Source organism: Oncorhynchus masou, chromosome 5 (assembly GCF_036934945.1).
Source record: "Oncorhynchus masou masou isolate Uvic2021 chromosome 5, UVic_Omas_1.1, whole genome shotgun sequence".
NCBI classification, from domain to species: Eukaryota; Metazoa; Chordata; class Actinopteri; order Salmoniformes; family Salmonidae; genus Oncorhynchus; species Oncorhynchus masou.
In genome coordinates, this window is record NC_088216.1 from 18325779 (window position 1) to 18353511 (window position 27733).

Consider the following 27733-nt stretch of genomic DNA (forward strand, 5'->3'; position numbering starts at 1 on the left):
CCTGAAAAAGGGACGTTTATTTTTTTGTTGAGTTTATTTCACTTTTATCTACTTCACTTGCTTTAGCAATGTTAGCATATATTTCCCATGACAATAAAGCCCTTATTAAATTGAAATTGAAGGTGGGGCCAGGTGGGGCCAGGCTAGGCAAGACAGGGAAGCCAGCCCAGCCAGATAATGATAACAGTAACATTGTGGTTGGGTGACTCTTTCTTTCTCTTCCTCTCTGTCAGTGACTGCTGTAGCTCCACCCCTGCGGTGCTGATGTCGAATTTCAAATATCACACCACTCTGCTGATCCCGCCCACTTGTAGGACCACATAGAAATAGTCAGAAGTGACTCAAAAAATCTAATATTTCTCCCTGGCACTAGACCTAGACACAGGCGCACAGTAAATCTTCTCTATATACCCAAACAACAGTCATTCGTTTATCCCAGTTTGTTTTAGCTGTGACTGCAACATCCACAAATATATAGAAGCATCTCTCAGTTGAGTTGAACTAGTGCTGTTCAGTAGGCTAGCTGTCAAACATTTTGCGTGCCGGGTGGTCGATATTAGACAAAGAAGAAACACTTCGAATTGCGTGGAAGCCCAAAGGAGAAAATATGCTACCGACTCGTGTGGGAATCACCGGGCTGACAGCATGTTGCCTGGTGTTGCTTTCCCACTGTTTTGCTCCTACAGGTAAGGATGTGAAGTCAATTGTATCATGCAAGATGCTTATGATGCGTATTTTGGGGGCTGAGTGCAGAGCGGGTTTTGCCCTTGGGATTCTCTGGTCTAAACGATCTGACATGGAATTTGACATCTTTAAATGACTTATAACATGACATAGTTGTCAATTGATTATATTTCAGTGATCTTTTTTATTTTATGTCTGACATGGAATTGCAAATGCAACCGTGCTGCTCACATAGAATAAATGGCTAAATTGAAATTTTCTGAATTAATTTCTGTTTTGGTGCTTTGAAACTAGTCGAATGTTCAATTAAACCAATGTTTATACCCTCGTGTCCTAGGCTGAACTTGTAATAGTGGGTTTAGTGCGCAGTAAGGGGGCATGTTCTTGACATTGAGAGTCAAGCGCTAACAGCTTTTCAATACATTTTCCCTTTCAAAGCCGATTAAAGATTAACTTATATTGTCAACGAAAATGATAGTTTGTTTATCTATAAAATTTCAAATTAATCTAATTCGTCCGAATGAACGGAAGCTACGCTCGGGAAGTCGATTGGCTGTTCTTCAAATAGTATGTAGCCGCGAGCCAATCCGAATGAGAAATAGGCTCGTCACATCCGGTAGGTCTACATGTCAAGGCTGTCTGGTTTTATCTGTGGGCTTGACGTGTGGAGGAAAAAGGTTGTCAACGAGAAAGGGCGCGGCAAAAGGGCGTCTAGCCCAGCTTCTTTACCGTGTGGCAAGAGGTTATTTAGCCCAGCTTCTGTGCCATGTATGGAGGAAATAGAACTTCGAATTTTACAGGAATGGTTTTATTTTACATCTTTGGGTAGACTATTTTGCTACAAAATACTGATTGTTGCAGACCTTCTTGGTCACTAATTTGATGCATTTGTAGGTTAGATGTAGCTTCATGTCAAAATACATTCTCAATTGGCATTTAAAATCATAGCGTTTGTCATCAACAATGAAATGTAATAGGTGTATTAATAGATGCATGTTATGAGGATATGTTTATCACCACACGCAAAGTCTGCTTCCTTCTTTAGATGTCTTGATATGGTAAAAAACCACCAACTTCCTTTACTTCTGTGGCCCCCAACCAGCAACCCACAGTAGGAACTAAACACACTATCATACAACTCACATGTCCATTAACTTATTTGCTAACAGTATTACAATGTATTGCATTGTATTGCAATGCATTAACAGCAGTCGAGGCAAATTCCTTATTGGTTTCAGTAGGTAGGCTAAGGGTGGACTTACCGACCTCTAGGTTAATATTGTGTTGTGTATTAGTCTAGTTGTGGCTCCATTCTGCCACCCCGTTCTACTGTAATCCCTCAATCTTTAAGGTTGCATCCCAAATGGCAACATATTTCCTTTAAAGTGCACTACTTTTGACCAGAGCCCTATGGGACGATGCTCCCAGGGATTTGAAGATTAGAAATTCCATCCAAGGTTTATAGTTCAAGGTATTCATTAATGTAGCGATTAAATCTGCTGCTGACATGTGCTGAGTGTGTATGTCCATGAGTGTGTGTGTGTGTGTGTGTGTGTGTGTGTGTGTGTGTGTGTGTGTGTGTGTGTGTGTGTGTGTGTGTGTGTGTGTGTGTGTGTGTGTTTGTGTGGGGCCCCCAACAGTAGGTCTGCTGTTACTGTATGTGTGGGACCTCAGCAGTACTGTAGGTCTGCTGTTACTGTATATATGGGGGCCCAACAGTAGATCTGCCGTTACTGTATGTGTGGGGCCCCAGCAGTACTGTAGGTCTGCCGTTACTGTATATATGGGGCCCCAACAATAGATCTGCTGTTACTGTATGTGGGGCCCCAGCAGTAGGTCTGCTGTTACTGTATATGTGGGGCCCCAACAGTAGGTCTGCCGTTACTGTATGTGTGGGGCCCCAGCAGTAGGTCTGCTGTTACTGTATATGTGGGGCCCCAACAGTAGGTCTGCTGTTACTGTATATAGGGCCCCAACAGTAGATTTGCCGTTACTGTATGTGTGGAGCCCCATCAGTAGGTCTGCTGTTGCTGTATGTGTGGAGCCCCAAGGGGCTGTATTAGTTGACACCATGGAGAATAATGGGAAAATCCCTTTAGAGTTGCATCAGTGGTTCTAGAATAGAATAGATTCTAGAATAATCCCCATATGAATCATGAAGGTCCAAGTGGAATTGGATGAACTAGTATAAACCAAGTGCAGTTAGATTAACTATAACTATTCAGTATAAGCTGAATGCAGTTGGATGAACGAGTTTAAACCAAAATTGCAGTTAGCTGAACTAGTACAGACTGAGTTCTGTTGGTTTAGCATCTTGACAGACGACCATCAGTGCACGTGTCACCTAGTTCTAAATGAATCTGTGGCTATGGAAACACCAAGCCCTGACCTTTGGCAAGATTTGTTTTACATACAAACACGTTTCTCGCCGTGGGTGGGTGTGTGTTTGTGTGTACCACTGCCCACGTGCCAAAACAAGCAGAAATGCATAGGCAAACTAACTTAAAGAAACAAGCCTGTCACACACAATGACAAGGGCGTTGATGAGGACTCCAATATTAGCCTCACCTTTGACCTATATGGACCGTCCTCCTGTTGTCATGCAGTGTAGCCTTTCATACACTTCAACTAAAGCTGCAGAGACGGTTGGTGTTGCTGCTAAACAATATAGTCTTTTCAGCTCTAGTTTTACATTGACATTTTAGTAATTTAGCAGACACTCTTATCCAGAGTGACTTACAGTTGGGTTCATTCATCTTAAGATAACTAGGTGGGACAACCACAAATCTCAGTCATAGTAAGTACGTTTTTCTTCAATAAAAGGAGCTATCAGCAAAGTCAGAGCTAGTAAGGCGGAGGAGTTACGTGCTAGTGTTTTTGGATTACTTAAGATACTCTTTGAAGAGGTAGGGTTTCAGATGGTTTCTGAAGATGGGCAAGGACTCTGATGTCCTAGCCTCAGGGGGAAGATGGTTCCACCATTGGGGTGCCAGGACAGAGAAGACCTTTGACTGGGCTGAGGGGGAGCTGCCCTCCTGTAGGGGTGGGAGAGCCAAGAGACCAGAGGTGGCAGAACAGAGTACTCAGGTTGGGGTGTAGGGTTTGAGCATAGCCTGAAGGTAGGGAGGGGCAGTTCCTCTTGCTGCTCTTGTAGTGGAGATGTCCCTCCTGTAGGGGTGGGAGAGCCAAGAGACCAGAGGTGGCAGAACAGAGTACTCGGGTTGGGGTGTAGGGTTTGAGCATAGCCTGAAGGTAGGGAGTGGCAGTTCCTCTTGCTGCTCCGTAGGAAAGTACCATGGTCTTGTAGTGGATGCGAGCTTCGACTGGAAGCCAGTGTGGAGTGTGCGGAGGAGAAGGGGTGACATGGGAGAACTTGAGAAGGTTGAACACCAGGCGGGCTGCAGCTTTCCAGTTCAAATATATAACAGGTTACATGGAGGACATTTGGGGCTATTGGAAAGTCCATTGCAGACTAGGGTCTGGTGTTTAGCACGTTCTTTCTCTTCCATCCGCAGCAAAACGCATCAGTGTTGAAGGACCTTACATGGTCAAGTTGTCATCAAGCAGGCAGGCAGTGTTTATTAATAGAACCTGATGGAGATTGGGAGGTGGGGACTCTCTCTATAAAATGTTTCTCACTCTCTCTTTTTTCTCTCTTTTTTTCTCCCGCTCTCTCTTTCTGTCCGTCTAACTTCCTCTCTCTTTTTCTCTCTCCTTCACCGTCTCTTTCTATCTCTCTCGCTCTGCCTCTCCTCGCTCAGCAGCACAGCTAGATCAACGTGATTTCCGTTGTATGTAGGCAGCCATATGAAGGTCTATTCAGGTCATGATGTAACTTGGTCATGATGCTAACCTTTTGAAGACGGTAGGCGAACATTACAAGAAGTGAGCACTGTCTGTCTGCAAATAGGGCTTCCTGTATTTAACAGTGAGCCAGCAGCAGTGGATAGGTCCTTACAGTAAATTGGCCGCATCCAACAAGCACCTAACTACATTAAGGCCCTGTCCGGATGACAGCTGTGGTCAGCTGTGTCTCTGCTAAAGGTGCGCGGATCAGCTGTTTCTTTACCAACACCCGCCCGCAATTGCTAATAAGCCATCCACAACCGCCAGATCCATTGTAATTCTGAGGCCCACACCCAACCCTAACCCACACATATAGAAAATGCCCTATAGGCTACAGTCAAAGATGGCAGAAGATTTTTTGACATCAGTTTGACCAGTTGTAAGGGGAAAGAAAGCTGTGAAAACGACCGGACCCAACGTGTTTCTGATAAAATGTGCATCAAAGCCCAACTGAAATCTTATGTGGTTCAAATCAAATCAAAGTTTATTTGTCACGTGTGCCGAATACAACAAGTGTAGACCTAACAACCTAAATTCTAACTTACAGGCTCTAACCAACAGTGCAAAAAAGGTATTAGGTGAACAATGGGTAGATAAAGAAATAAAACAACAGTAAAAAGACAGTGAAAAACAGTGGTGAGGCTATATACAGTAGTGAGGCTATATACAGTAGTGAGGCTATATTTACATTTACATTACATTTAAGTCATTTAGCAGACGCTCTTATCCAGAGCGACTTACAAATTGGTGAATTCACCTTCTGACATCCAGTGGAACAGCCACTTTACAATAGTGCATCTAAATCATTAAGGGGGGGGGTGGGGGTGGTGAGAAGGATTACTTATCCTATCCTAGGTATTCCTTGAAGAGGTGGGGTTTCAGGTGTCTCCGGAAGGTGGTGATTGACTCCGCTGTCCTGGCGTCGTGAGGGAGTTTGTTCCACCATTGGGGGCCAGAGCAGCGAACAGTTTTGACTGGGCTGAGCGGGAACTGTACTTCCTCAATGGTAGGGAGGCGAGCAGGCCAGAGGTGGATGAACGCAGTGCCCTTGCTTGGGTGTAGGGCCTGATCAGAGCCTGGAGGTACTGCGGTGCCGTTCCCCTCACAGCTCCGTAGGCAAGCACCATGGTCTTGTAGCGGATGCGAGCTTCAACTGGAAGCCAGTGGAGAGAGCGGAGGAGCGGGGTGACGTGAGAGAACTTGGGAAGGTTGAACACCAGACGGGCTGCGGCGTTCTGGATGAGTTGTAGGGGTTTAATGGCACAGGCAGGGAGCCCAGCCAACAGCGAGTTGCAGTAATCCCGACGGGAGATGACAAGTGCCTGGATTAGGACCTGCGCCGCTTCCTGTGTGAGGCAGGGTCGTACTCTGCGGATGTTGTAGAGCATGAACCTACAGGAACGGGCCACCGCCATGATGTTGGTTGAGAACGACAGGGTGTTGTCCAGGATCACGCCAAGGTTCTTAGCGCTCTGGGAGGAGGACACAATGGAGTTGTCAACCGTGATGGCGAGATCATGGAACGGGCAGTCCTTCCCCGGGAGGAAGAGCAGCTCCGTCTTGCCGAGGTTCAGCTTGAGGTGGTGATCCGTCATCCACACTGATATGTCTGCCAGACATGCAGAGATGCGATTCGCCACCTGGTCATCAGAAGGGGGAAAGGAGAAGATTAATTGTGTGTCGTCTGCATAGCAATGATAGGAGAGACCATGTGAGGTTATGACAGAGCCAAGTGACTTGGTGTATAGCGAGAATAGGAGAGGGCCTAGAACAGAGCCCTGGGGGACACCAGTGGTGAGAGCGCGTGGCGAGGAGACAGATTCTCGCCACGCCACCTGGTAGGAGCGACCTGTCAGGTAGGACGCAATCCAAGCGTGGGCCGCGCCGGAGATGCCCAACTCGGAGAGGGTGGAGAGGAGGATCTGATGGTTCACAGTATCGAAGGCAGCCGATAGGTCTAGAAGGATGAGAGCAGAGGAGAGAGAGTTAGCTTTAGCAGTGCGGAGCGCCTCCGTGATGCAGAGAAGAGCAGTCTCAGTTGAATGACTAGTCTTGAAACCTGACTGATTTGGATCAAGAAGGTCATTCTGAGAGAGATAGCGGGAGAGCTGGCCAAGGACGGCACGTTCAAGAGTTTTGGAGAGAAAAGAAAGAAGGGATACTGGTCTGTAGTTGTTGACATCGGAGGGATCGAGTGTAGGTTTTTTCAGAAGGGGTGCAACTCTCGCTCTCTTGAAGACGGAAGGGACGTAGCCAGCGGTCAGGGATGAGTTGATGAGCGAGGTGAGGTAAGGGAGAAGGTCCCCGGAAATGGTCTGGAGGAGAGAGGAGGGGATAGGGTCGAGCGGGCAGGTTGTTGGGCGGCCGGCCGTCACAAAAAGCGAGATTTCATCTGGAGAGAGAGGGGAGAAAGAGGTCAGAGCACAGGGTAGGGCAGTGTGAGCAGAACCAGCGGTGTCGTTTGACTTAGCAAACGAGGATCGGATGTCGTCGACCTTCTTTTCAAAATGGTTGACGAAGTCATCTGCAGAGAGGGAGGAGGGGGGGGGGAGGAGGATTCAGGAGGGAGGAGAAGGTGGCAAAGAGCTTCCTAGGGTTAGAGGCAGATGCTTGGAATTTAGAGTGGTAGAAAGTGGCTTTAGCAGCAGAGACAGAGGAGGAAAATGTAGAGAGGAGGGAGTGAAAGGATGCCAGGTCCGCAGGGAGGCGAGTTTTCCTCCATTTCCGCTCGGCTGCCCGGAGCTCTGTTCTGTGAGCTCGCAATGAGTCATCGAGCCACGGAGCGGGAGGGGAGGACCGAGCCGGCCTGGAGGATAGGGGACATAGAGAGTCAAAGGATGCAGAAAGGGAAGAGAGGAGGGTTGAGGAGGCAGAGTCAGGAGAAAGGTTGGAGAAGGTATGAGCAGAGGGAAGAGATGATAGGATGGAAGAGGAAAGAGTAGCGGGGGAGAGAGAGCGAAGGTTGGGACGGCGCGATACCATCCGAGTAGGGGCAGTGTGGGAAGTGTTGGATGAGAGCGAGAGGGAAAAGGATACAAGGTAGTGGTCGGAGACTTGGAGGGGAGTTGCAGTGAGGTTAGTGGAAGAACAGCATCTAGTAAAGATGAGGTCGAGCGTATTGCCTGCCTTGTGAGTAGGGGGAAGGTGAGAGGGTGAGGTCAAAAGAGGAGAGGAGTGGAAAGAAGGAGGCAGAGAGGAATGAGTCAAAGGTAGACGTGGGGAGGTTAAAGTCGCCCAGGACTGTGAGAGGTGAGCCGTCCTCAGGAAAGGAGCTTATCAAGGCATCAAGCTCATTGATGAACTCTCCGAGGGAACCTGGAGGGCGATAAATGATAAGAATGTTAAGCTTGAAAGGGCTGGTAACTGTGACAGCATGGAATTCAAAGGAGGCGATAGATAGATGGGTAAGGGGAGAGAGAGAGAATGACCACTTAGGAGAGATGAGGATCCCGGTGCCACCACCCCGCTGACCAGAAGCTCTCGGGGTGTGCGAGAACACGTGGGCGGACGAAGAGAGAGCAGTAGGAGTAGCAGTGTTATCTGTGGTGATCCATGTTTCCGTCAGTGCCAGGAAGTCGAGGGACTGGAGGGAGGCATAGGCTGAGATGAACTCTGCCTTGTTGGCCGCAGATCGGCAGTTCCAGAGGCTACCGGAGACCAGGAACTCCACGTGGGTCGTGCGCGCTGGGACCACCAGATTATACACGCGGCCACGCGGTGTGGAGCGTTTGTATGGTCTGTGCAGAGAGGAGAGAACAGGGATAGATAGACACATAGTTAACAGGGTACAGAAGAGGCTACGCTAATGCAAAGGAGATTGGAATGACAAGTGGACTACACGTCTCGAATGTTCAGAAAGTTAAGCTTACGTAGCAAGAATCTTATTGACTAAAATGATTGAAATGATACAGTACTGCTGGAGTAGGCTAGCTGGTAGTGGCTGCGATGTTGACACTACACTAATCAAGTCGTTCCGTCGAGTGTAATAGTTTCTACAGTGCTGCTATTCGGGGCTAGCTGGCTAGCTAGCAAGGTTGATTGCGTTCCGTTACTTTAAAAGAACGACAATAGCTGGCTGGCTAACCTAGAAAATCGCTCTAGGCTACACAATTGTCTTAGATACAAAGACGGCTATGTAGCTAGCTAGCTACGATCAAACAAAACAAACCGTTGTACTGTAATAGTTACTACAGTGCTGCTATTCGGGGGCTAGCTGGCTAGCTACGTTAGAAGAACGACAATAGCTGGCCAGCTAACCTAGAAAATCGCTCTAGGCTACACAATTGTCTTAGATACAAAGACGGCTATGTAGCTAGCTAGCTACGATCAAACAAAACAAACCGTTGTACTGTAATAGTTACTACAGTGCTGCTATTCGGGGGCTAGCTGGCTAGCTATGTTAGAAGAACGACAATAGCTGGCCAGCTAACCTAGAAAATCGCTCTAGACTACACAATTGTCTTAGATACAAAGACGGCTATGTAGCTGGCTAGCTACGATCAAACAAATCAAACCGTTGTACTGTAATGAAGTGAAATGAAAATGTGATACTACCTGTGGAGCGACGCGGAATGTTGACCGGGTAGTTAGAGTTCAATTCGGTAGAGGTTAGCTAGCTGTTGGCTAGCTAGCTAGCAGCATTACCTACGTTAAGGACGACAAATAGCTGGCTAGCTAACCTCGGTAAATTAAGATAATCACTCTAAGTCTACACACTCTAAACTGCACAATTATCTTGGATACGAAGACAACTATGTAGCTAGCTGACACTACGCTAATATATACAGTAGTGAGGCTATATATAGTAGTGAGGCTATATACAGACACAGGTTAGTCAGGCTGATTGAGGTAGTATGTACATGTTGATATGGTTAAAGTGACTATGCATATATGATGAACAGAGAGTAGCAGTAGCATAAAAGAGGGGTTGGCGGGTGGTGGGTGGCAGGACACAATGCAGACAGCCCGGTTAGCCAATGTGCGGGGGCACTGGTTGGTCGGGCCAATTGAGGTAGTATGTACATGAATGTATAGTTAAAGTGACTGTGCATATATGATAAACAGAGAGTAGCAGCAGTGTAAAAGAGGGGGGGCACACAATGCAAATAGTCTGGGTAGCCATTTGATTACCTGTTCAGGAGTCAAAAAAGATTGAAATACTATCAGATTTTATGATGAGGACAGCACCTCTACAGACGGTATCTAACGGAGCAATGCATTCTCAAGAAATCATATTTCTCCACTCCTGTTCCCAAGTCCAAATTTAGCCTACATTTGGTTTATAATGTACCTGTAAGAAAGGCTTAATTCTGCATGATTTATTATTAAGGCTGTGTGAGAGGTTATAGACCTACAGTCCGTGTCCAGTTCCCATTTAACCCATCTGAACAGTAGGCTACAGTTCCTTTGACATGGGCCTATTTTAAGTCCCGTCTTGTGACGGTCAAATGTGTATAGTGTCTCACAATCACACAGAACATAGCTAGCACTGCTATCCTCCTCTTTCACCACATCTTTCCCAAACATTTCTTTTCAGGTCCTCCCTTCTCTTTATTTTCAACTCTCCTTTTGCAGCTTTTGTCTTATTGAATGAAATTTCAACCAAGTCCTTAACTTTTTCTGCCTGTTTCCCGAAAGCATTTGGCAATTGGCTATGTAGGCTATTTGGAGTGCAGCTAGGTCCGAAAGCTTAGTCTTCTGCACTAATGCCAGATAGCCTACAATAATAAAATAAGAAGCCCAAGAAGCCTGTTGATAGACATTGCACTAGAATTATACATTGATGGATATTTTGAAGGTATTGTTTCTCTTTATTTAACCTGCCAGCCACACACATCCGCCAATATTTAATGACCATGAACCCGTCCGCCCCGCGGATATAACTGGGACTGCGGGTTATGAGTCAACCCCCTCATCACTAGTCTCTGCCTCGCTCTGTTTGTCTCTGCCTCTCCTCCCCCGTGGGTCAAATTGTGTGGGGATGGCATCAGGCTTAGGAAGGAGAATGGGAATCAGGTGTCTTGCCGGTAATTCCATTTGCAAGACAGACATGCATGCAGGCAGGCGGGCGGGCAGGCAGGCGGGCAGGCGGGCGGGCGGGCGGGCAGAGAGACACCTAAGAATGTGCTGATTGGTGAATAAGGAAGGTTGCTTAAATGGCTTTTTTTTTCTTAGAATCTGTGATTATTATTCAATAGTTTACAGGCTGCATGCAGAGCTAGTTTGAATGTGATCTGTTGGAACTAATGAAAAGTACCCTGCTGGTAGAACTGTGTAGATTTGTTAAAGTAATGTTCCACTTGAAATACAACAGTATTTTCCCACTCACTTTGTCTGAAGTAAATTCCCCAAGACAATTCTTTTCTAGAGTAATTGTGAAGAAAACCAATGCAATACAATACAACTATTATTCCTCAAGGAAACGCGTCAGAGAAATCACCCCATATTTGTTATCTTGATTTAGTTTAGTCACAACCTCAAAGACAAATGAAATGCCCATATGGTGACTCACTGCACCTACAGTAACCGAACAGACAGTAGGCGGACTGCATTAAGAGGGCCCATAAGGAAGTTAAGTAGACAGGAACCAAACTTCTATTTTATGATTGTTTGTTTAATAATAATTAACTGTAACCTGAACAGTGTGCCACAAACAAACTTCCTCCGTCTTCTGTGCTTGGTTACTATTCAAAGTGCATGGCTTAGTTATCGACCAATGATACGCACGACACGCCCACACATACACTCTGACGTCACGACACGCACACACATGCACTCTGACGTCACGACACGCACACACATGCACTCTGACGTCACGACACGCACACACATGCACTCTGACGTCACGACACGCACACACATGCACTCTGACGTCACGACACGCACACACATGCACTCTGACGTCACGACACGCACACACATGCACTCTGACGTCACGACACGCACACACATGCACTCTGACGTCACGACACGCACACACATGCACTCTGACGTCACGACACGCACACACATGCACTCTGACGTCACGACACGCACACACATGCACTCTGACGTCACGACACGCACACACATGCACTCTGACGTCACGACACGCACACACATGCACTCTGACGTCACGCACACACATGCACGCACACACATGCACACACTCTGACGTCACGACACGCACACACATGCACTCTGACACGACACGCACACAAATACTGACGGCACGACACGCACACATACACTCTGACGTCACGACGCGCACACAAATACACTGACGGCACGACACGCACACAAATGCACTCTGACGTCACGACACGCACACACATGCACTCTGACGTCACGACACGCACACAAATACACTGACGGCACGACACGCACACACATGCACTCTGACGTCACGACACGCACACAAATACACTGACGGCACGACACGCACACACATGCACTCTGACGTCACGACGCGCACACACATACACTCTGACGGCACGACGCGCACACACATACACTCTGACGTCACGACGCGCACACAAATACACTGACGTCACGACGCGCACACACATACACTCTGACGGCACGACACGCACACACATACACTCTGACGGCACGACACGCACACACATACACTCTGACGGCACGACACGCACACACATACACTCTGACGGCACGACACGCACACACATACACTCTGACGGCACGACGGCACGCACACACATACACTCTGACGGCACGACACGCACACACATACACTCTGACGGCACGACACGCACACACATACACTCTGACGGCACGACACGCACACACATACACTCTGACGGCACGACACGCACACACACATACACTCTGACGGCACGACACGCACATACACTCTGACGGCACGACACGCACACACATACACTCTGACGGCACGACACGCACACACACACTCTGACGGCACGACACGCACACACATACACTCTGACGGCACGACACGCACACACATACACTCTGACGGCACGACACGCACACACATACACTCTGACGGCACGACACGCACACACATACACTCTGACGGCACGACACGCACACACATACACTCTGACGGCACGACACGCACACACATACACTCTGACGGCACGACACGCACACACTGGGCGAGAGGGCTATGTATAGCTAAGGCGTGGCCCAACCTTTCCAGCCAGATGGTTTTGGGTTCAAACGTAAGCTAGACTTGGCCTCTGTCGTTGATAACGTCTCACATTCAAAGCTAGTCAATGGAAAGAGGTTTCCATTCAGAACTGCTGGGCTTTTTTTTTTTTTTTTTTGATAAATGACTTACAATATCCTGGGAAAATAACTCTCACCCACTGCATTTCAATTAGAGACTAAGTTGAATGCAGTACAAGTCCTCTATTACACAATGTATATCTAATCGTATAGGCTACAAAGAGAGTGCAGTACAGTATGCTTGGGAAGGGAGATTTGTGACCCAGAGAGAGAATGGTAGACATAGTTGTGACATACAGTCTAACATACTGTACACACAGATGCCTGTTGAGAGAGTACAATGGGCTATACTGCTGGAGGTTGAGCGTCTTGTGACCCAGAGAGAGAATGGTAGAGAGAACACAGTATGCAGCTTGAGGCTTGTGACCCATTTGTAGATGATGGGACAGAAGATTAGCAGGAGAGAAAATTCAAACACAGACAGAGAAATAGGAGAGAGAAGGGGAGAGGGGAGAGACGAGGAGAGAGAGAAAGGGGGAGGGGAGACAGAGGATCATGGAAAGAGAGAGAGAGGCAGAGTGCATGTCGGGGCCAAGTAACGTCTCCGTTTTCACTTGAGAGACTATAAGTCTCAGGGCGGGCTAACAGTCAGCCGGCCTCGTAAATGTATCACCACACTCTCCAAGAACAGCTGGAATAGGATGGGGGGGAAACTATTCCTGGAACCTCCACATCTGGTAGTGTGGGGGGGGACTGTGTGTGTGTGTGGGGGACTGTGTGTGTGTGGGACTGTGTGTGTGTGTGTGAGGGAATGTGTGTGTGTGTGGGGGACTGTGTGTGTGTGGGGACTGTGTGTGTGTTGGGTTCACTGGAAACACAGCCACAGTCTTGGCGGTTACAGTGCCTGTGTAATTAAGCATTTGAGGCGAGGGGTTCAGCAGTTGTTTTTTCCCATGAAAAGCCCTGATTGATCAAGTCAGGCCAACATTTCTCAATACAAGATCATCTTATGATATTACAGTCCCACATCTCTACAGGAAGATGTGAGCATTGGTGACATCACATGCCAATAGACGGAGCAAGCAACCTCTATCTTCTGAATCTACTTCACTAACTCTCTGTGTAGCAACCGACTTTACGACTTGAGTCATGCTGGTGTAGCCGCGGTTACTACTACAAGTGTCAACATTTGACAGCTTGAGTTCAGACAATTCCTGGTGTTGTGTCCGGTTGTTCCCCACCTCCCCCTGTTGCTCTCACTAGTGCTCTTGTTATGAGTATTTTGAGGAATGTCCCTCAAGGGCCAATCAGCAGCGGGTGGTGTGATTATGACTCCTCCCCCCTTCCATTGTCTTAAAGAGACAGCCTCAGGCTCTGACTCATACTCTGTTGCCTAGGGCACAGTGGAATTTGACAGTGGAGGGAGATAATCTGATTTAGTGACCGAGACCTTGCAGAATATTGGAGGCTCCATGCTAGCTCTACCTGATGGCTCTCACTTCCTTGTTGAAGACATCTTCACTTTGATTGGTCAGATGAGTTCAATGAGGTTGTGACCTCAGCAACCCAAAATAAACTGGGCCGTTTTGGGGTTAAATCTCATTTCACTGTTGAATAGGCTAGTCAAACAGTAACGTGGTATTCATTCATAGGCCTACTGGCAGAAACTATAAGTGAGGGAAAAAATGTATTTCCTTGCTCAAGTCTGTACAGTAGGTCTATAAGTTGTTTAACTTTCCCTTACCGGATGCTGTATATGTGGGCCAATGGTGTGTGAGTTGACACGTGTGTGTTCTGTTTCGGCAAAATCTTGTCCTGCACTAATTTCCTTCATTTGAAGGTTTACATGAGAAACGCACAAACAGTAGTTGCCAAGCAACAGTCTTGAGTGCATAACATAATGGCCGTCAAGTTCTCACTGTCTTCTGAAAGACCATGAGATACAGTAGCTCCAGTGTGTGAACGATAAGAGATAAGTCTCTCCCATGGGGAAACTCCTTCACTTCCTGTTTAGAAATGCACCATATTGTAGTCTTTTTTACCTCATATCCTGTTCCTTTATCTTTGGACTCTCACTACTGTAGTTCTTATCACACATAATTGCTGGTCCCAGAGGGGCACTACAAAACATTGTAGAGGATGTGTTCTTCTCACCAACAACAAGATATAATCCCAATCTTAATGGCCGTCAGATGACTGCCCTCTGTCAGCGAGCGTTGTTGAACATGAACTAACCGAGGGAAGTGACTTAGTTAAATGTTAGTTAACATCCGTCACTACTACAGACCTATTCTATCCTCTGCGTGAGCCTAATGTTATGTGGTACCAGTGTCGCATGACAGAAAATATGTATAATGAATTATTGCCCTATATTGTAAAAAGTTACTGAATCTGTATCAAATACACTCTATTAAACTGTCTACCTTGTATATTATATTTGTACTACCTTGTGTATATTTTAGGCCGTCATTGTAAATAAGAATTTGTTCTTGACTGACTTGCCTAGTTAAATAAAGGTTAAATAAATACAACCATTTGTTTTTTAAATTACACTAGTATAGATCTATAAAAGATTAAATGTGTCCTGTCTGTCAATCATTTACAGTTATCCTGGGTTGTTCTTCCCCTAGATGCTGCGTATACATGTGGGACAAGTCAGTTCAGGTGTGGCAACGGGAAATGTATCACCAGCCGCTGGGTGTGTGACGGAGGTGATGACTGTGGTGACAGAACTGACGAGCTGCCAGCCGCCTGTGGTGAGTAACTGACTCTTCCTCCTCTTCCTCCTTCATCTTCTTCGTCATCCTTCGTCCTCATCCTCCTCCTCCTCTTCAGATAAGATAGAACTGCTAAGATGTGTCACACAGACTCTAATGTCTCTATCTGTTCATGTCTCTCTGTGTCTCCAGAGGCTAAGACCTGCCTGCCCACTGAGTTCAGCTGCGGAGGCCCACTGAACAAGTGTATCTCTGGAACGTGGCACTGTGATGGCAAAGCTGACTGTGACAATGGAGCTGATGAGAAGGGCTGTGGTAAGATAACAGTACGGATGTAGGATCTTAATTTGATCACCCTGTTGCAGGAGAACTTTCCTGCAATGCAGAACATTTAACATTTGTAGTGTATTTGAAGTTTAAGAAGGCTTATGAAGTTTGTAAATTTCCACTTTGAAATTTGACTCGAAATATCCATTAAATTATAATCCATGTAATAATTCACATTTCCGGTTGCTGCAGGATTATTTTCCTTCTGAAGCAAACTGTCTCAAATTAAGATCCTACATATTTACATTCACTAGTCTAGTCCAATAGTGTATATGCTGTAGCCAAGTCTTCTATCGTTGTCATTACACTGCAGTCATCACCATACTGAAGACAAACTGTTCTGTTCATCACTGATTAACTCTGTAGTTAGTGCATGATGATGTGATAAGACTCCAGTTTGTAATCACTAACTGGTACTATCACCACATGACTATGGTCCTTGTGTCTACTCTGCACCCATTGAACCCTTAGACAAAAACATCTCATTCTTTTAGTCACAAAAACATTATTTACAGATATAATAACATCCTAAAGGCACAATAGAGTACATATACTGTCACCCAGTCCCAACCCTTCCATATCCCTAACCCTCCAGCCCTCGCTCTCCCTTCCTCTCTCCAGCCGCAAAGAACTGCACCGACAACGAGTTCCGCTGCTCCAACGGTCAGTGCATCGCCGTCTCCTTCGTGTGCGACAAGGACAACGACTGTTCCGATGGTTCTGACGAGACTTCCTGTCCCACCGCCACCTGTGGTCCCAACGCCTTCCAGTGTAACAACACTGTGTGTGTCCCGCGTCTCTGGGCCTGCGACGGTGACGCCGATTGTGCCGATGGTTCAGACGAGTGGCCCCAGAACTGTGGCGGGAGGGACACCAAACCGACCACAAAGCCCTGTGGGCCTCATGAATTCCACTGTGGGAGTGGGGAGTGTATCCATAGGAGTTGGAGCTGTGATGGAGGCAAGGACTGTCAGGATAATTCAGATGAAACCAACTGCAGTGAGTGGAAGGGTTTTTGACAATATTCAACTCTGCTTCTGTCCTTTCGCTCTGAAACATTTGTGTTTTTTTCAAAGACAGAAATATGCTTATTTAGTTAAGCATTTACAAAAACAGATGTTCATCTTCCAAGATATACTGTATGAACAGATACTATACTGTATGAACAGATACTAAACTAAGGGACTCTTAAGAGAAAATCCCAATCGCTCTTTCTTTATCTGTCCATCTGTCTTGTTGTATTGTTTATCTAACCTCTGTCTCTCTGTCTCTCGGTAGGTCGGCCCACTTGCCAGCCAGATGAGTTTCAATGTAACGATGGCTCCTGTATCCATGGTAGCCGTCAGTGTGACCGCCAGTTTGACTGCAGGGATCTGAGTGATGAGATGGACTGCAAGAGCGGTGAGGCTCAGCCCTAATGGACACACACACACACACACACACACACACACAATCTCCCTATAGCTGTACTACATGTCTAATAATACTCTCCTCTTTCTTCTTCTCCCCCCAGTGGACGCGTGTGAGGGCCCGAATAGCTTCAGGTGTAAGAGTGGGGAGTGCATCACCGTGGACAAGGTGTGCAACGGGCAGAAAGACTGCCGAGACATGTCCGACGAACCTATCAGGGAGTGTGGTGAGTTGGAACCGTAGAGATATGCTGTGTCCCAAATGGCACCCTAATCCCTGTTTTCGGCTGCTACTTTTGACCCTGGGCCCATAGGGAACTCCCTTTACACCCACATACCTTTCAGTGGAAAACAGAGGAGAGAGACCACATCCCAGCTAGGAAAATATGATGGAGACAGCTAGCCAAGTGGTTCAGGCCAGTCTGGTCTGGCCAAACTAGTTAGTGGTTGTAAAGAGTGAGGTGACTGGTTTAGTCTGCCTAAGGGAAAAGGCTGTCATCATGGACATTGAGGATGATGGTTGTTTCTTATAGTTTTCTAGATAGAAGATATTTCTTCTAACTGATTTCCGGTCTGATTCTGCAGGCAACAACGAGTGTTTGACCAATAACGGCGGTTGCTCTCACACCTGTACCGACCTGAAGATTGGCTTCAATTGCTCCTGTCCTGCTGGGTACAGTCTGGGGAAGGACAACAGGAAATGTGAAGGTGTGCGGAAATAAACGTTAATATGGCACTGAGGCTCTGAACTCAGATCAGAAGATTGTAATGACTGAGCTCTAAGTCACTATAGTGACGAGTGCCGGATAAGATCGCAGAACATACTATGAATTGCCACAACTGACCCCTGACCCTATCTTCTGACCTCTAACTCTGTTTTCCTCCTCCTGTAGACATTGATGAGTGTGCTGACCCAGACACCTGTACCCAGATCTGTGTGAACATCCTGGGAAGTTACAAGTGTGAGTGTGAGGAGGGCTATGAACTGGACCCCAAGACCAAGACCTGCAAGGCTGCCACAGGTACATGTGAGATGGAGGGACACACTAGCTAAGCTACATTCCGACAGCCACCCCAGCATACCACTTAGAATGGATGTTTGATAGATTGCTTGCTAGTGTGGATATATGAACAGAAGCCTTGGGAGCCATTCTGATATAGTCTGAACAAATTAAAGCAAAGAAGAGGTTTCGGTAGCTTCTCTGAGGCCTCATTATTCAACAACTTTCTAAATGAGATGTAAATATAGTTAAGTAAAGTGGCAGATTTGAGGCCCACTTTTTTTTACTGGAAATGACAACTTTTTAAATGTGATGTAAACAGTTAGGTAAAGTGGCAGACTTGAGGTCGAAATCTAAAACTTTCTAAATCTAATTGTATGTCTTCCAGGTACTGTCCCCTACCTGTTGTTCACCAACCGCCACGAGGTGAGGAAGATGACTCTGGACCGTAGAGAGTACGTCCCTCTCATCCCCAGACTGAAGAACGTGGTGGCCCTGGACATGGACATGCCTGGACACAAGATCTTCTGGTCTGACCTGTACCACAGGAAGATCTACAGGTGAGGACCTGCTGGGGGAGTGTGTGTGTGTGTGTGTGTGTGTGTGTGTGTGTGTGTGTGTGTGTGTGTGTGTGTGTGTGTGTGTGTGTGTGTGTGTGTGTGTGTGTGTGTGTGTGTGTGTGTGTGTGTGTGTATATCTGCAAACAGACAATATACAGTATTTGTTAGTTAACAAACATCTATTTTGTCCTGCACCCTTCCCCAGCGCCGACATGAACTTGGCAGGGAACTCCTCCCACCACAACGTGGTGATTGACAGCCAGATGGAGGTGCCGGAGTGCCTGGCCGTCGACTGGATTCACGGTAACATCTATTGGACGGACAGTGTGCTCCAGACCATCTCCGTGGCAACCACAGACGGAACACGGCGAAAGACACTGATCAGAGAAGGACTGGAGAAACCAAGAAGCATCGTGGTGGACCCAGCCAATAAGTACGAAAGTTGGGATTTGATTGATTGATTTGATTAACCTTGTTTTCATCAGTATCATGCTCAATAGGGCATTCACTGCCATGAAAACCAAAAAGATAAATCTTCGACAGGATTCTTTTGTTGTCGAACATATTGGAATAATTGAATGAGTGAGGATCTCTTTCGCAAACAAGAAACATGGCAGAAGCTCAACGTGTGTGTGTGTGTGTGATTGTCTCTAAAGACCTCCAGATGTTGTGCTGAAGTGTGTTCGAGGTAGGACTTTTGACTGACGGCACTGTGTCTGTTTCCAGCTTCATGTACTGGACTGACTGGGGCAACGAGGCCAAGATCGAGAAGAGTGGGCTGAATGGAGCCGACCGCGTTGCCTTGGTAACGGACAACATCATGTGGCCTAACGGCATCACTCTTGGTAAGAAGAGTCCACTGATTGGACACTGCAATATAGTGATGTGTGATTGGGCACATTGTAATTTGCTGTCTCACATGATTCTTATACTCGTATACAGAACAGTTGAGATTTTGTGATGTGTTATTGTTGGAGGTTCTATCATACTGTAGGTGTACATTATTTACATTCAAATAATCTGCCTCGTTATCAGGCGTGGAAGCATTGTTTTTAAGTGAATGATTATACAGTTGGATTTCTCTAACGCTCCCTGCCTCTGGAACAGACATGGTTAACCAGCGTCTGTACTGGGTGGACTCTAAGATGCACACCCTCTCCAGCATCGGCGTAAACGGAGAAGGACGACACACACTCATTTACAACGAGGACAAGCTGGCTCACCCCCTCTCTCTTGCCGTCTTCGAGGTAAACAGTGATGGAATGTGGACATTAAGGTCTCCCTAACCTGAGTTCCATCTGGAGTATAGTTATGGACAGGTCCTAGAGGAATTGTAGGAAGGGAAAGGGAGACTTAACTGATCCAGTAGAGTCCAGTCCATGTGGGCAATGGTTACAATCCAACCTCAGAACCTCCTCTAGATCCCTGGGTCGAGCACCATGGTCTCCCCCCTCTACCCTGGCTGTGAACCTCCTTTGGTCCCCAGAACCTCCTTTAGGTCCCTGGGTGGAGCACCATGGTCTCCCCCCTCTACCCTGGCTGTGGCCCCAGAACCTCCTTTAGGTCCCTGGGTCGAGCACCATGGCACCCTGGCTGTGGCCCCAGAACCTCCTTTGGTCCCTGGGTCGAGCACCATGGTCTCCCCCCTCTACCCTGGCTGTGGCCCCAGAACCTCCTTTAGGGTCCCTGGGTCGAGCACCATTGTCTCCCCCCTCTACCCTGGCTGTGGCCCCAGAACCTCCTTTAGGGTCCCTGGGTCGAGCACCATGGTCTCCCCCCTCTACCCTGGCTGTGGCCCCAGAACCTCCTTTAGGTCCCTGGGTCGAGCACCATGGTCTCCCCCCTCTACCCTGGCTGTGGCCCCAGAACCTCCTTTAGGTCCCTGGGTCGAGCACCATGGTCTCCCCCCTCTACCCTGGCTGTGGCCCCAGAACCTCCTTTAGGTCCCTGGGTCGAGCACCATGGTCTCCCCCCTCCAGCCCACACCAACCTGGCTGCGGTAGCTTTAATTAAAGGGGATTTCCAGGTTCAGAGACTTATACACCAGCCCGGTTCATGAGTTTAGACATGCAGCTAGCCAGCTTTAGCTATATTACAGAAATCCATCCATGTAGCTGCTGAATGGAGACCAAACTGATCTTACATTATCCAGGTCATAGGAGGTTAATAAGCCCCATGTCTGAAACTGTTGGTTTCCCCCAGATACATTAAGTCTTTGTTTGTGGATGGATTTGTAAGTACGCTATGTACTGACTATGATATGCTATGTACTGACTATGTACAGTTGGTTAACTTTGTGTACTGTATGTACTGACTATGTACAGTTGGTTAACTTTTAAGTACAGTATGTACTAACTATGGACTGTTAGTCAATACATACAGTACACAAAGTGAACCATGTACTGACTATGGACAGTTGGTTAAATTTAAGTACTGTATGTACTGACTATGTACTGACTATGTACAGTTGGTTAACTTTGTGTACTGTATGTACTGACTATGTACAATTGGTTAACCTAGTTTTTCTTCCTGTCTCTCTTTTTTTCTGGTTTCTCTCATTTGTTTCACAGGAGAAAGTATTCTGGACCGACATGGGCGACAGAGTGGTCATGAGCGCCAACCGCCTGACAGGAAATGACATCACTGTACTGGCGGAGGACCTGATGCAGCCAGAGGACATCATTGTATACCACAACCTCAAGCAGCCCATCGGTATGGCAACGCACGCTTTTTAAAAACATAACAAATCTTACATGAATAACTGTAATTAACTTTAAAAGCTGAATCAGGTGGTCTAACACTCACTCTCTCACGCTTCTCTCTCTCTCTCTCTCTCTCTCTCTCGCTTCTCTCTCTCTCTCGCTTCTCTCGCTCTCCCTTCTCTCTCTCGCTCTCCCTTCTCTCTCTCTCTCTCCCTTCTCTCTCTCTCCTATAGGAAAGAACTGGTGCACAGAGAAAAACTTTGTGAATGGAGGTTGTGAGTTCCTATGTCTACCTGCTCCCCAGATCAACCAACACTCCCCCAAATACACCTGTGCCTGTCCTGATCACATGACCCTCGGCCTGGACATGAGGAAGTGTGTGGCAGGTATGTGTTTTCCTCTGTCGAACCCTATGGAACTTTAGAGAAGGTGCAACTACTGCCCTTTATACCCCTTTCCTGCAGTCAAATGACCAGATCGCCCACCTCATGGGTGGAATGTTATTCATATTTTCATTATTAATCATCATTAAAATCTGTTTAAGACCAAATATTTTGTAGTTAAAAGCTAGTTCAAAAGCCAATGGATGTCAGTGTTAGTGTTTATCCTCATACTCACTGTTCATGGTCATTGAACCTTTTCTCAAACTAACTGACACGTTCTTGTGTGTCTAACCTCTAACATTTGGTGAACTTTAACCCCGTCTTTTATCTCAACAGCTCCAACAACTACCGCTCCCTCCACCACTCCCAAAACTGCAGCTCCCATCCCTACCAGGGCCCCAACCAAACAGCCAGCTGGTCCCACTTCCATCACAACTACCACAACTACCTCCTCCGCCCGCCGGGCCCAGCCTCAGGACCCTGATAGGTCCTCGACCACTCACAGTCCACAGGAAACTGCGGTCACAGGTCAAAGTGGCTATGTTGCCATGCCCAAAGTAGCTGAGGCATCACACCATACTGTGCTCTACATTGTCTTACCTATCAGTGAGTATTTGACCTTGTAGTTTCAGCATAATGTCTAGTGCACTGATAAATACAGTAGTTCTGTAGTAACCTACTCTTTGTTTATGTATTGACTTGTGTGTTGATATACACTGAGTGTACAAACCATTAGGAACACCTGCTCTTTCCATGAGACTGACCAGGTGAAAGATATGATCCCTTATTTATGTTATGTGTTAAATCCACTTCAATCAGTGTAGATGAAGAGGAGGAGACAAGCCTTGAGACATTTGAGACATGGATTGTGTCTGTGTGCCATTCAGAGGGTGAATGGGCAAGACAAATGTTTAAGTGCTTTGAACGGGGTATGGTAGTAGGTGCCAGGTGCACTGGTTTGAGTGTGTCAAGAACTGCAACGCTGCTGGGTTTTTGACTCTCAACCGTTTTCCGTGTGTATCAAGAATGGTCCACTAACCAAAGGACATCCAGCAAACTTGACACAACTGTGGGAAGCATTACATTTACATTTAAGTCATTTGGCAGACGCTCTTATCCAGAGCGACTTACAAATTGGTGAATTCACAGTTCTTGTTGTTGTAGAGTCAACATGGGCCAGCCTCCCTGTGGAACGCTTTCGACACCTTGTAGGGTCAATGCCCGACGAATTGAGGCTGTTCTGAGGGCAAAGGGGGGTGTAACTCAATATTAGGAAGGTGTTTCTAATGTTTTGTACACTCAATAAAACACATATCATTGTAAAAGTTAAACTGGCTTTACCTACCATACTTTATCAACAACAACAAGAACTGACCTTTGACCCCTATCTTCTCTCTCCAGTGATGATGTGCCTGGTGCTGTTTGGTGCAGTGTTGCTATGGAGACACTGGAGGCTGAAGAACACCAACACCATCCACTTTGACAACCCTGTGTACCAGAAGACCACAGAGGACGAGTTGCACATCTGTAGAAACCACAGCCAGGACGGATACACCTACCCACAGGTACTGTCACCTAGCAACCCACCAATCAACCCAGTCACTGTCTTATTACTTATGTAGACTACACGTGTCACCAGGGTTAGAGTTCATTCCATTTAAATTCTCATACTGTGTTAAGATAAATTCCATTTCGATTAAGTGAAATAATGGGATGAATTGCCCATTGTTTTCCTATGTGGAGTTGCAATCCACTTGACCCCAATCCTGCAGGTGTTCTGCAGTGGCTAACGGAAAGCATGTGACCGTTGATTATGGTATAGCCTATGCAATACTGCATGTAGTGGTTTTCAGTGTTGTGTGACTTTGTGTTTATGGTTATTTTCTGTCTCCACTCACAGAGACAGATGGTGAGCCTGGAAGAAGACCTGGCATGACTAGTAGAAGAAGAAGAACAAGTGGATATGAAGAATTGTATTTAAAGAGAGATTTTTGTTTGAAAAAGTGACAAACATAAACCGATGGAGGTCATTTTAACCCTAATGCTACTGACACGTCCTTTCCAATCCTATGATGATGACCTCATCTCGATGACCTAAGTTCCTGGCTTCCTGTTCCGAAGATTCCGTTCCAACCACAACACTGTGCTGCCATCCAAAACGAAGAAGAAGGAAAAAAGAAACTCAGAAAGAATAACTTGGATGCCGTGGAAACCCACCCCAAAAACAAGGAATGGAAGAAGAAGAAACATATACAAACGGAATGAAACAAAAAATGACTTGGTAGCGTTGTGGTCTCGAACACAACCCTGAAGAGAAGAAAACATCTGGAGGCCATTTTGTCAAACATGGGAAGGACTTGAAAATGAAAGACACAGTAAATGCACAGTTGGACTGTAGTCGTCCGTTCTTTCATAATGTAAGAGTTCTTACCTAGGTGGCCTGGTCCCAAATGTATGTATTTTAGGCTAACTCCTCGTCAGAGAGATGAATAAATGTCTAAGCACATAATGCACAGATTTGGTACCAGGCTAGGTCCTGGACCTTGGCTCTTTGACACAAGGAAGTTCAAAATGACAACCATCTAACACAGCTTCAACTTTGTTTGTTTTTGTTACATATCACTTAGCAGCTCTTTTGTAAATGAGTGTATATTTGGCTACTTACTGTAAAATAGGCAAACTTTTGTTCCAATGTTGCATAAGATTGTGCATAGCACTGTACAGAAGACGTCCTACACTTCCAACCCATTTGATTCTTGAGTTCAGTTGGATCCCACTTCCTTTGTCAGCCTGGCGAAAGCACTAGAAAACACAATTAGCACGACATGAAGGATGTGTTGAAGATTGTGGGTTTAAAACAGGCTGCAGTCAAAAAGCTGTCTTGTCATATCTTTTGAAGGTCGAAAACGGTACCTAGTTTGTATATTTATGGTGAACTTAACAATGGACATTGAGACCTCTGGATGGCCTTACCATCTGACATTGACACATGCACGTGCCTAGTCACTTAGCACCAAACATCACCACATCTTAAAGTGGAGACTTTCCCAGGGGGGACATTGAACTATGGTGTGACACTACTCTGAGCTGAAACGTGTGAGTTGTCGGCCCTACTCTGAGCTGAAACGTGTGAGTTGTCGGCCCTACTCTGAGCTGAAACGTGTGAGTTGTCGGCCCTACTCTGAGCTGAAACGTGCGAGTTGTCGGCCCTACTCTGAGGTGAAACGTGCGAGTTGTCGGCACTAATCAGAGCTGAAACTTTTGAGTTGTCATTGGTCTCTTTACATATTGGTGCCTTTGCCATCATCAATGCAAGCATTTCTATACTCACTCCAGCAATGTGTGTAATGTCTAGTGACGTACATGTTCTTACGGTATGTGGTATACAGTGTCTAGAAGAGCCCAAATGCCTTATGACCTCCTTTCACTATAGGTCAACTTTAGCTGACATGATAGTTCTCTTGCCTTGGCACGTGCAGCAGACATTGTCTCTTGGTAAATATGATCTTATAACCCCTGTCAACTGTTGCCTTAGACAAGTTAGTGAGTTGAGTTGTTGCCTTATTGCCTTCTATCTGGTTATGGCTTTACATGCCTTGTGCATTTTCGATATATTCCAATTTGTGCATCAACAAGTTACATCCAAATCAATAAATCGATGAGCATTGTTTTTGAAGATGGTTGAAGGCCAGCAGCTGAAAGCTAGTTGAAGGCCAGCAGCTGAAAGCTAGTTGAAGGCCAGCAGCTGAAAGCTAGTTGAAGGCCAGCAGCTGAAGGCTAGTTGAAGGCCAGCAGCTGAAGGCTAGTTGAAGGCCAGCAGCTGAAGGCTAGTTGAAGGCCAGCAGCTGAAGGCTAGTTGAAGGCCAGCAGCTGAAGGCTAGTTGAAGGACCAGCAGCTGAAGGCTAGTTGAAGGGCCAGCAGCTGAAGGCTAGTTGAAGGGCCAGCAGCTGAAGGCTAGTTGAAGGACCAGCAGCTGAAGGCTAGTTGAAGGCCAGCAGCTGAAGGCTAGTTGAAGGACCAGCAGCTGAAGGCTAGTTGAAGGACCAGCAGCTGAAGGCTAGTTGAAGGACCAGCAGCTGAAGGCTAGTTGAAAGACCAGCAGCTGAAGGCTAGTTGAAAGACCAGCAGCTGAAGGCTAGTTGAAGGCCAGCAGCTGAAGGATAGTTGAAGGCCGGGCAGCCTGCCATAGCCCCACAGTTGAAGGCCAGCAGCTGAAGGATAGCTGAAGGACCAGCAGCTGAAGGATAGTTGAAGGACCAGCAGCTGAAGGATAGTTGAAGGACCAGCAGCTGAAGGATAGTTGAAGGATAGTTGAAGGACCAGCAGCTGAAGGATAGTTGAAGGACCAGCAGCTGAAGGATAGTTGAAGGACCAGCAGCTGAATGATAGTTGGAGGCCAGCAGCTGAATGCTAGTTGGAGGCCAGCAGCTGAATGCTAGTTGGAGGCCAGCAGCTGAATGCTAGTTGGAGGCCAGCAGCTGAATGCTAGTTGGAGGCCAGCAGCTGAATGCTAGTTGAAGGCCAGTAGTTGAAGGCCAACTAAAAGCCACTGGTTTATGTTTGTATGCTGCTCACTGTTCTAAAGAGTTAAGCCATGAAGAAAACACCTTCCGTTTGATTTTTTTATTGAGGTGGAAAGCTGACAAAATAAATTATGGTGAATGATGTTGAATGACATCCTGGTATGATATGACGATACTAATTATTATTTTTGAGAATATGTATATAGTTTGTATGTTTCTGTAAATATTACATCCTCAGTTCACTGTGGTATCACCCTGTTAATTTTGTACATTTTAAACGTGAAAAATATGTTGTACATATTACAGATTTGTTTTATTTATTTATATATATATACACATGTATAAATATCTTGATTGGATGTTTTATTTTCCTAAGCTCTCGTGTCTACTGTGAATGGTTACACAGTTGTTAATATTGTCCCATCATCATAACCAACCAACCAATGTCATTATCTTGATTCATTATCCATTGAATCATTATCTTGGTTGTGTGAATGACACTGCTGGTTCTGAACAACAGTGTAAAGTTCAGATCCATATATAGACATATATCTATGGTTCTGGTGAAGTTGATGTTTGTTCTGTTATATAGTTATGTTTTCATTCACAGCTGATTGAGGATCTTAAATTTTATAGACTAAATTGCCCCTGTTGTGCAGTGTTTTATGACATCAGTTGTGGTGTGTAAAGCACAATGTTGTGTATCACCCTAAGATGTACGAGTCCACAGGACAGAGCACCAACCGCAGATTGCCCGTTACATGCAAATTGCTCTTCTTGTTGAGTCTTAATTTTCCTGTTCAGAGAATCCAATCTCAAAGAGTGACCATTGTATAGTTTGTGTTGTGATTATTTTGTTTAATAAAAGATAAATAATGATCAAGTTTTATCTGTCACGTCTCAGATACTGTCTTACATGTATAGCTGTGTTAGAACAAAAAACCACACAACCTGTACTTAACGTTCTAGCCACTGAACATACTGCATTACTCATCCCGTTCCTGATAACGGTGGGAAGCCAATCTAATAAGGCTTTTTGATGTAGGCTTTCAGTTTCACTGTTTTTTCAGGGCCGAAGGCCTAAGCTACAACTTAATTTTGTTCTCGGTTAGTTGTTGTTAATGTTTCATAAAGTTGTTTTTTGTGCGCAGTATTGTATTCAGTCTCTGTGTGTTTTACAAACCCTTTTACCACCAGTGTAAGTCCAGCCTTTGTTATCACGTGCCACGGTGAAGATGCAGCAAGGTATCAAATAAATGGAGCCGGCACACAAACTCTACCACGCGTCTATTCATAAACGATGTTTCATCAGGACCCGACGCAGATCCTTGTAGGAACTAAACGCTGTGGTTAGAACGTTGGGCCAGTAACCGAAAGGTTTCTGAATCGA

At 46.2% G+C, this 27733-nt stretch overlaps 1 protein-coding gene across 3 annotated transcripts; it reads left to right on the forward strand.

Annotated features, from left to right (window-relative positions):
* The first annotated feature begins 346 nt into the window (after positions 1 to 346).
* Positions 347 to 27227, forward strand: ldlrb (low density lipoprotein receptor b). 3 transcript variants are annotated; one of them, XR_010454866.1, is made up of 18 exons: positions 347 to 686; positions 15351 to 15476; positions 15630 to 15752; positions 16386 to 16763; positions 17043 to 17165; positions 17278 to 17400; positions 17759 to 17881; positions 18067 to 18195; positions 18563 to 18734; positions 18940 to 19167; positions 19461 to 19579; positions 19842 to 19981; positions 21305 to 21446; positions 21670 to 21822; positions 22156 to 22425; positions 23221 to 23384; positions 23720 to 25902; positions 25980 to 27227. XR_010454866.1 is itself a non-coding variant. In XM_064962090.1 (17 exons), the coding sequence occupies exons 1-17, from the start codon at positions 608 to 610 to the stop codon at positions 23753 to 23755; spliced, it is 2628 nt and encodes an 875-aa protein (XP_064818162.1). In that variant the 5' UTR covers positions 347 to 607; the 3' UTR covers positions 23756 to 27227. The 3 variants fall into 3 exon arrangements, 1 of the variants encoding a protein (XP_064818162.1); XR_010454867.1 differs by having other exon boundaries at positions 23720 to 25876; XM_064962090.1 differs by having other exon boundaries at positions 23720 to 27227.
* Positions 27228 to 27733: the final 506 nt, after the last annotated feature.

Coding starts and splice junctions, on each gene's coding strand:
- ldlrb (XM_064962090.1), top strand. CDS start 608: ATGCTACCGACTCGTGTGGGAATCACCGGGCTGACAGCATGTTGCCTG. Junction 19,168..19,460: donor GTGGTGGACCCAGCCAATAA/GTACGAAAGTTG, acceptor GTCTGTTTCCAG/CTTCATGTACTGGACTGACT. Junction 21,823..22,155: donor CATGAGGAAGTGTGTGGCAG/GTATGTGTTTTC, acceptor TTATCTCAACAG/CTCCAACAACTACCGCTCCC.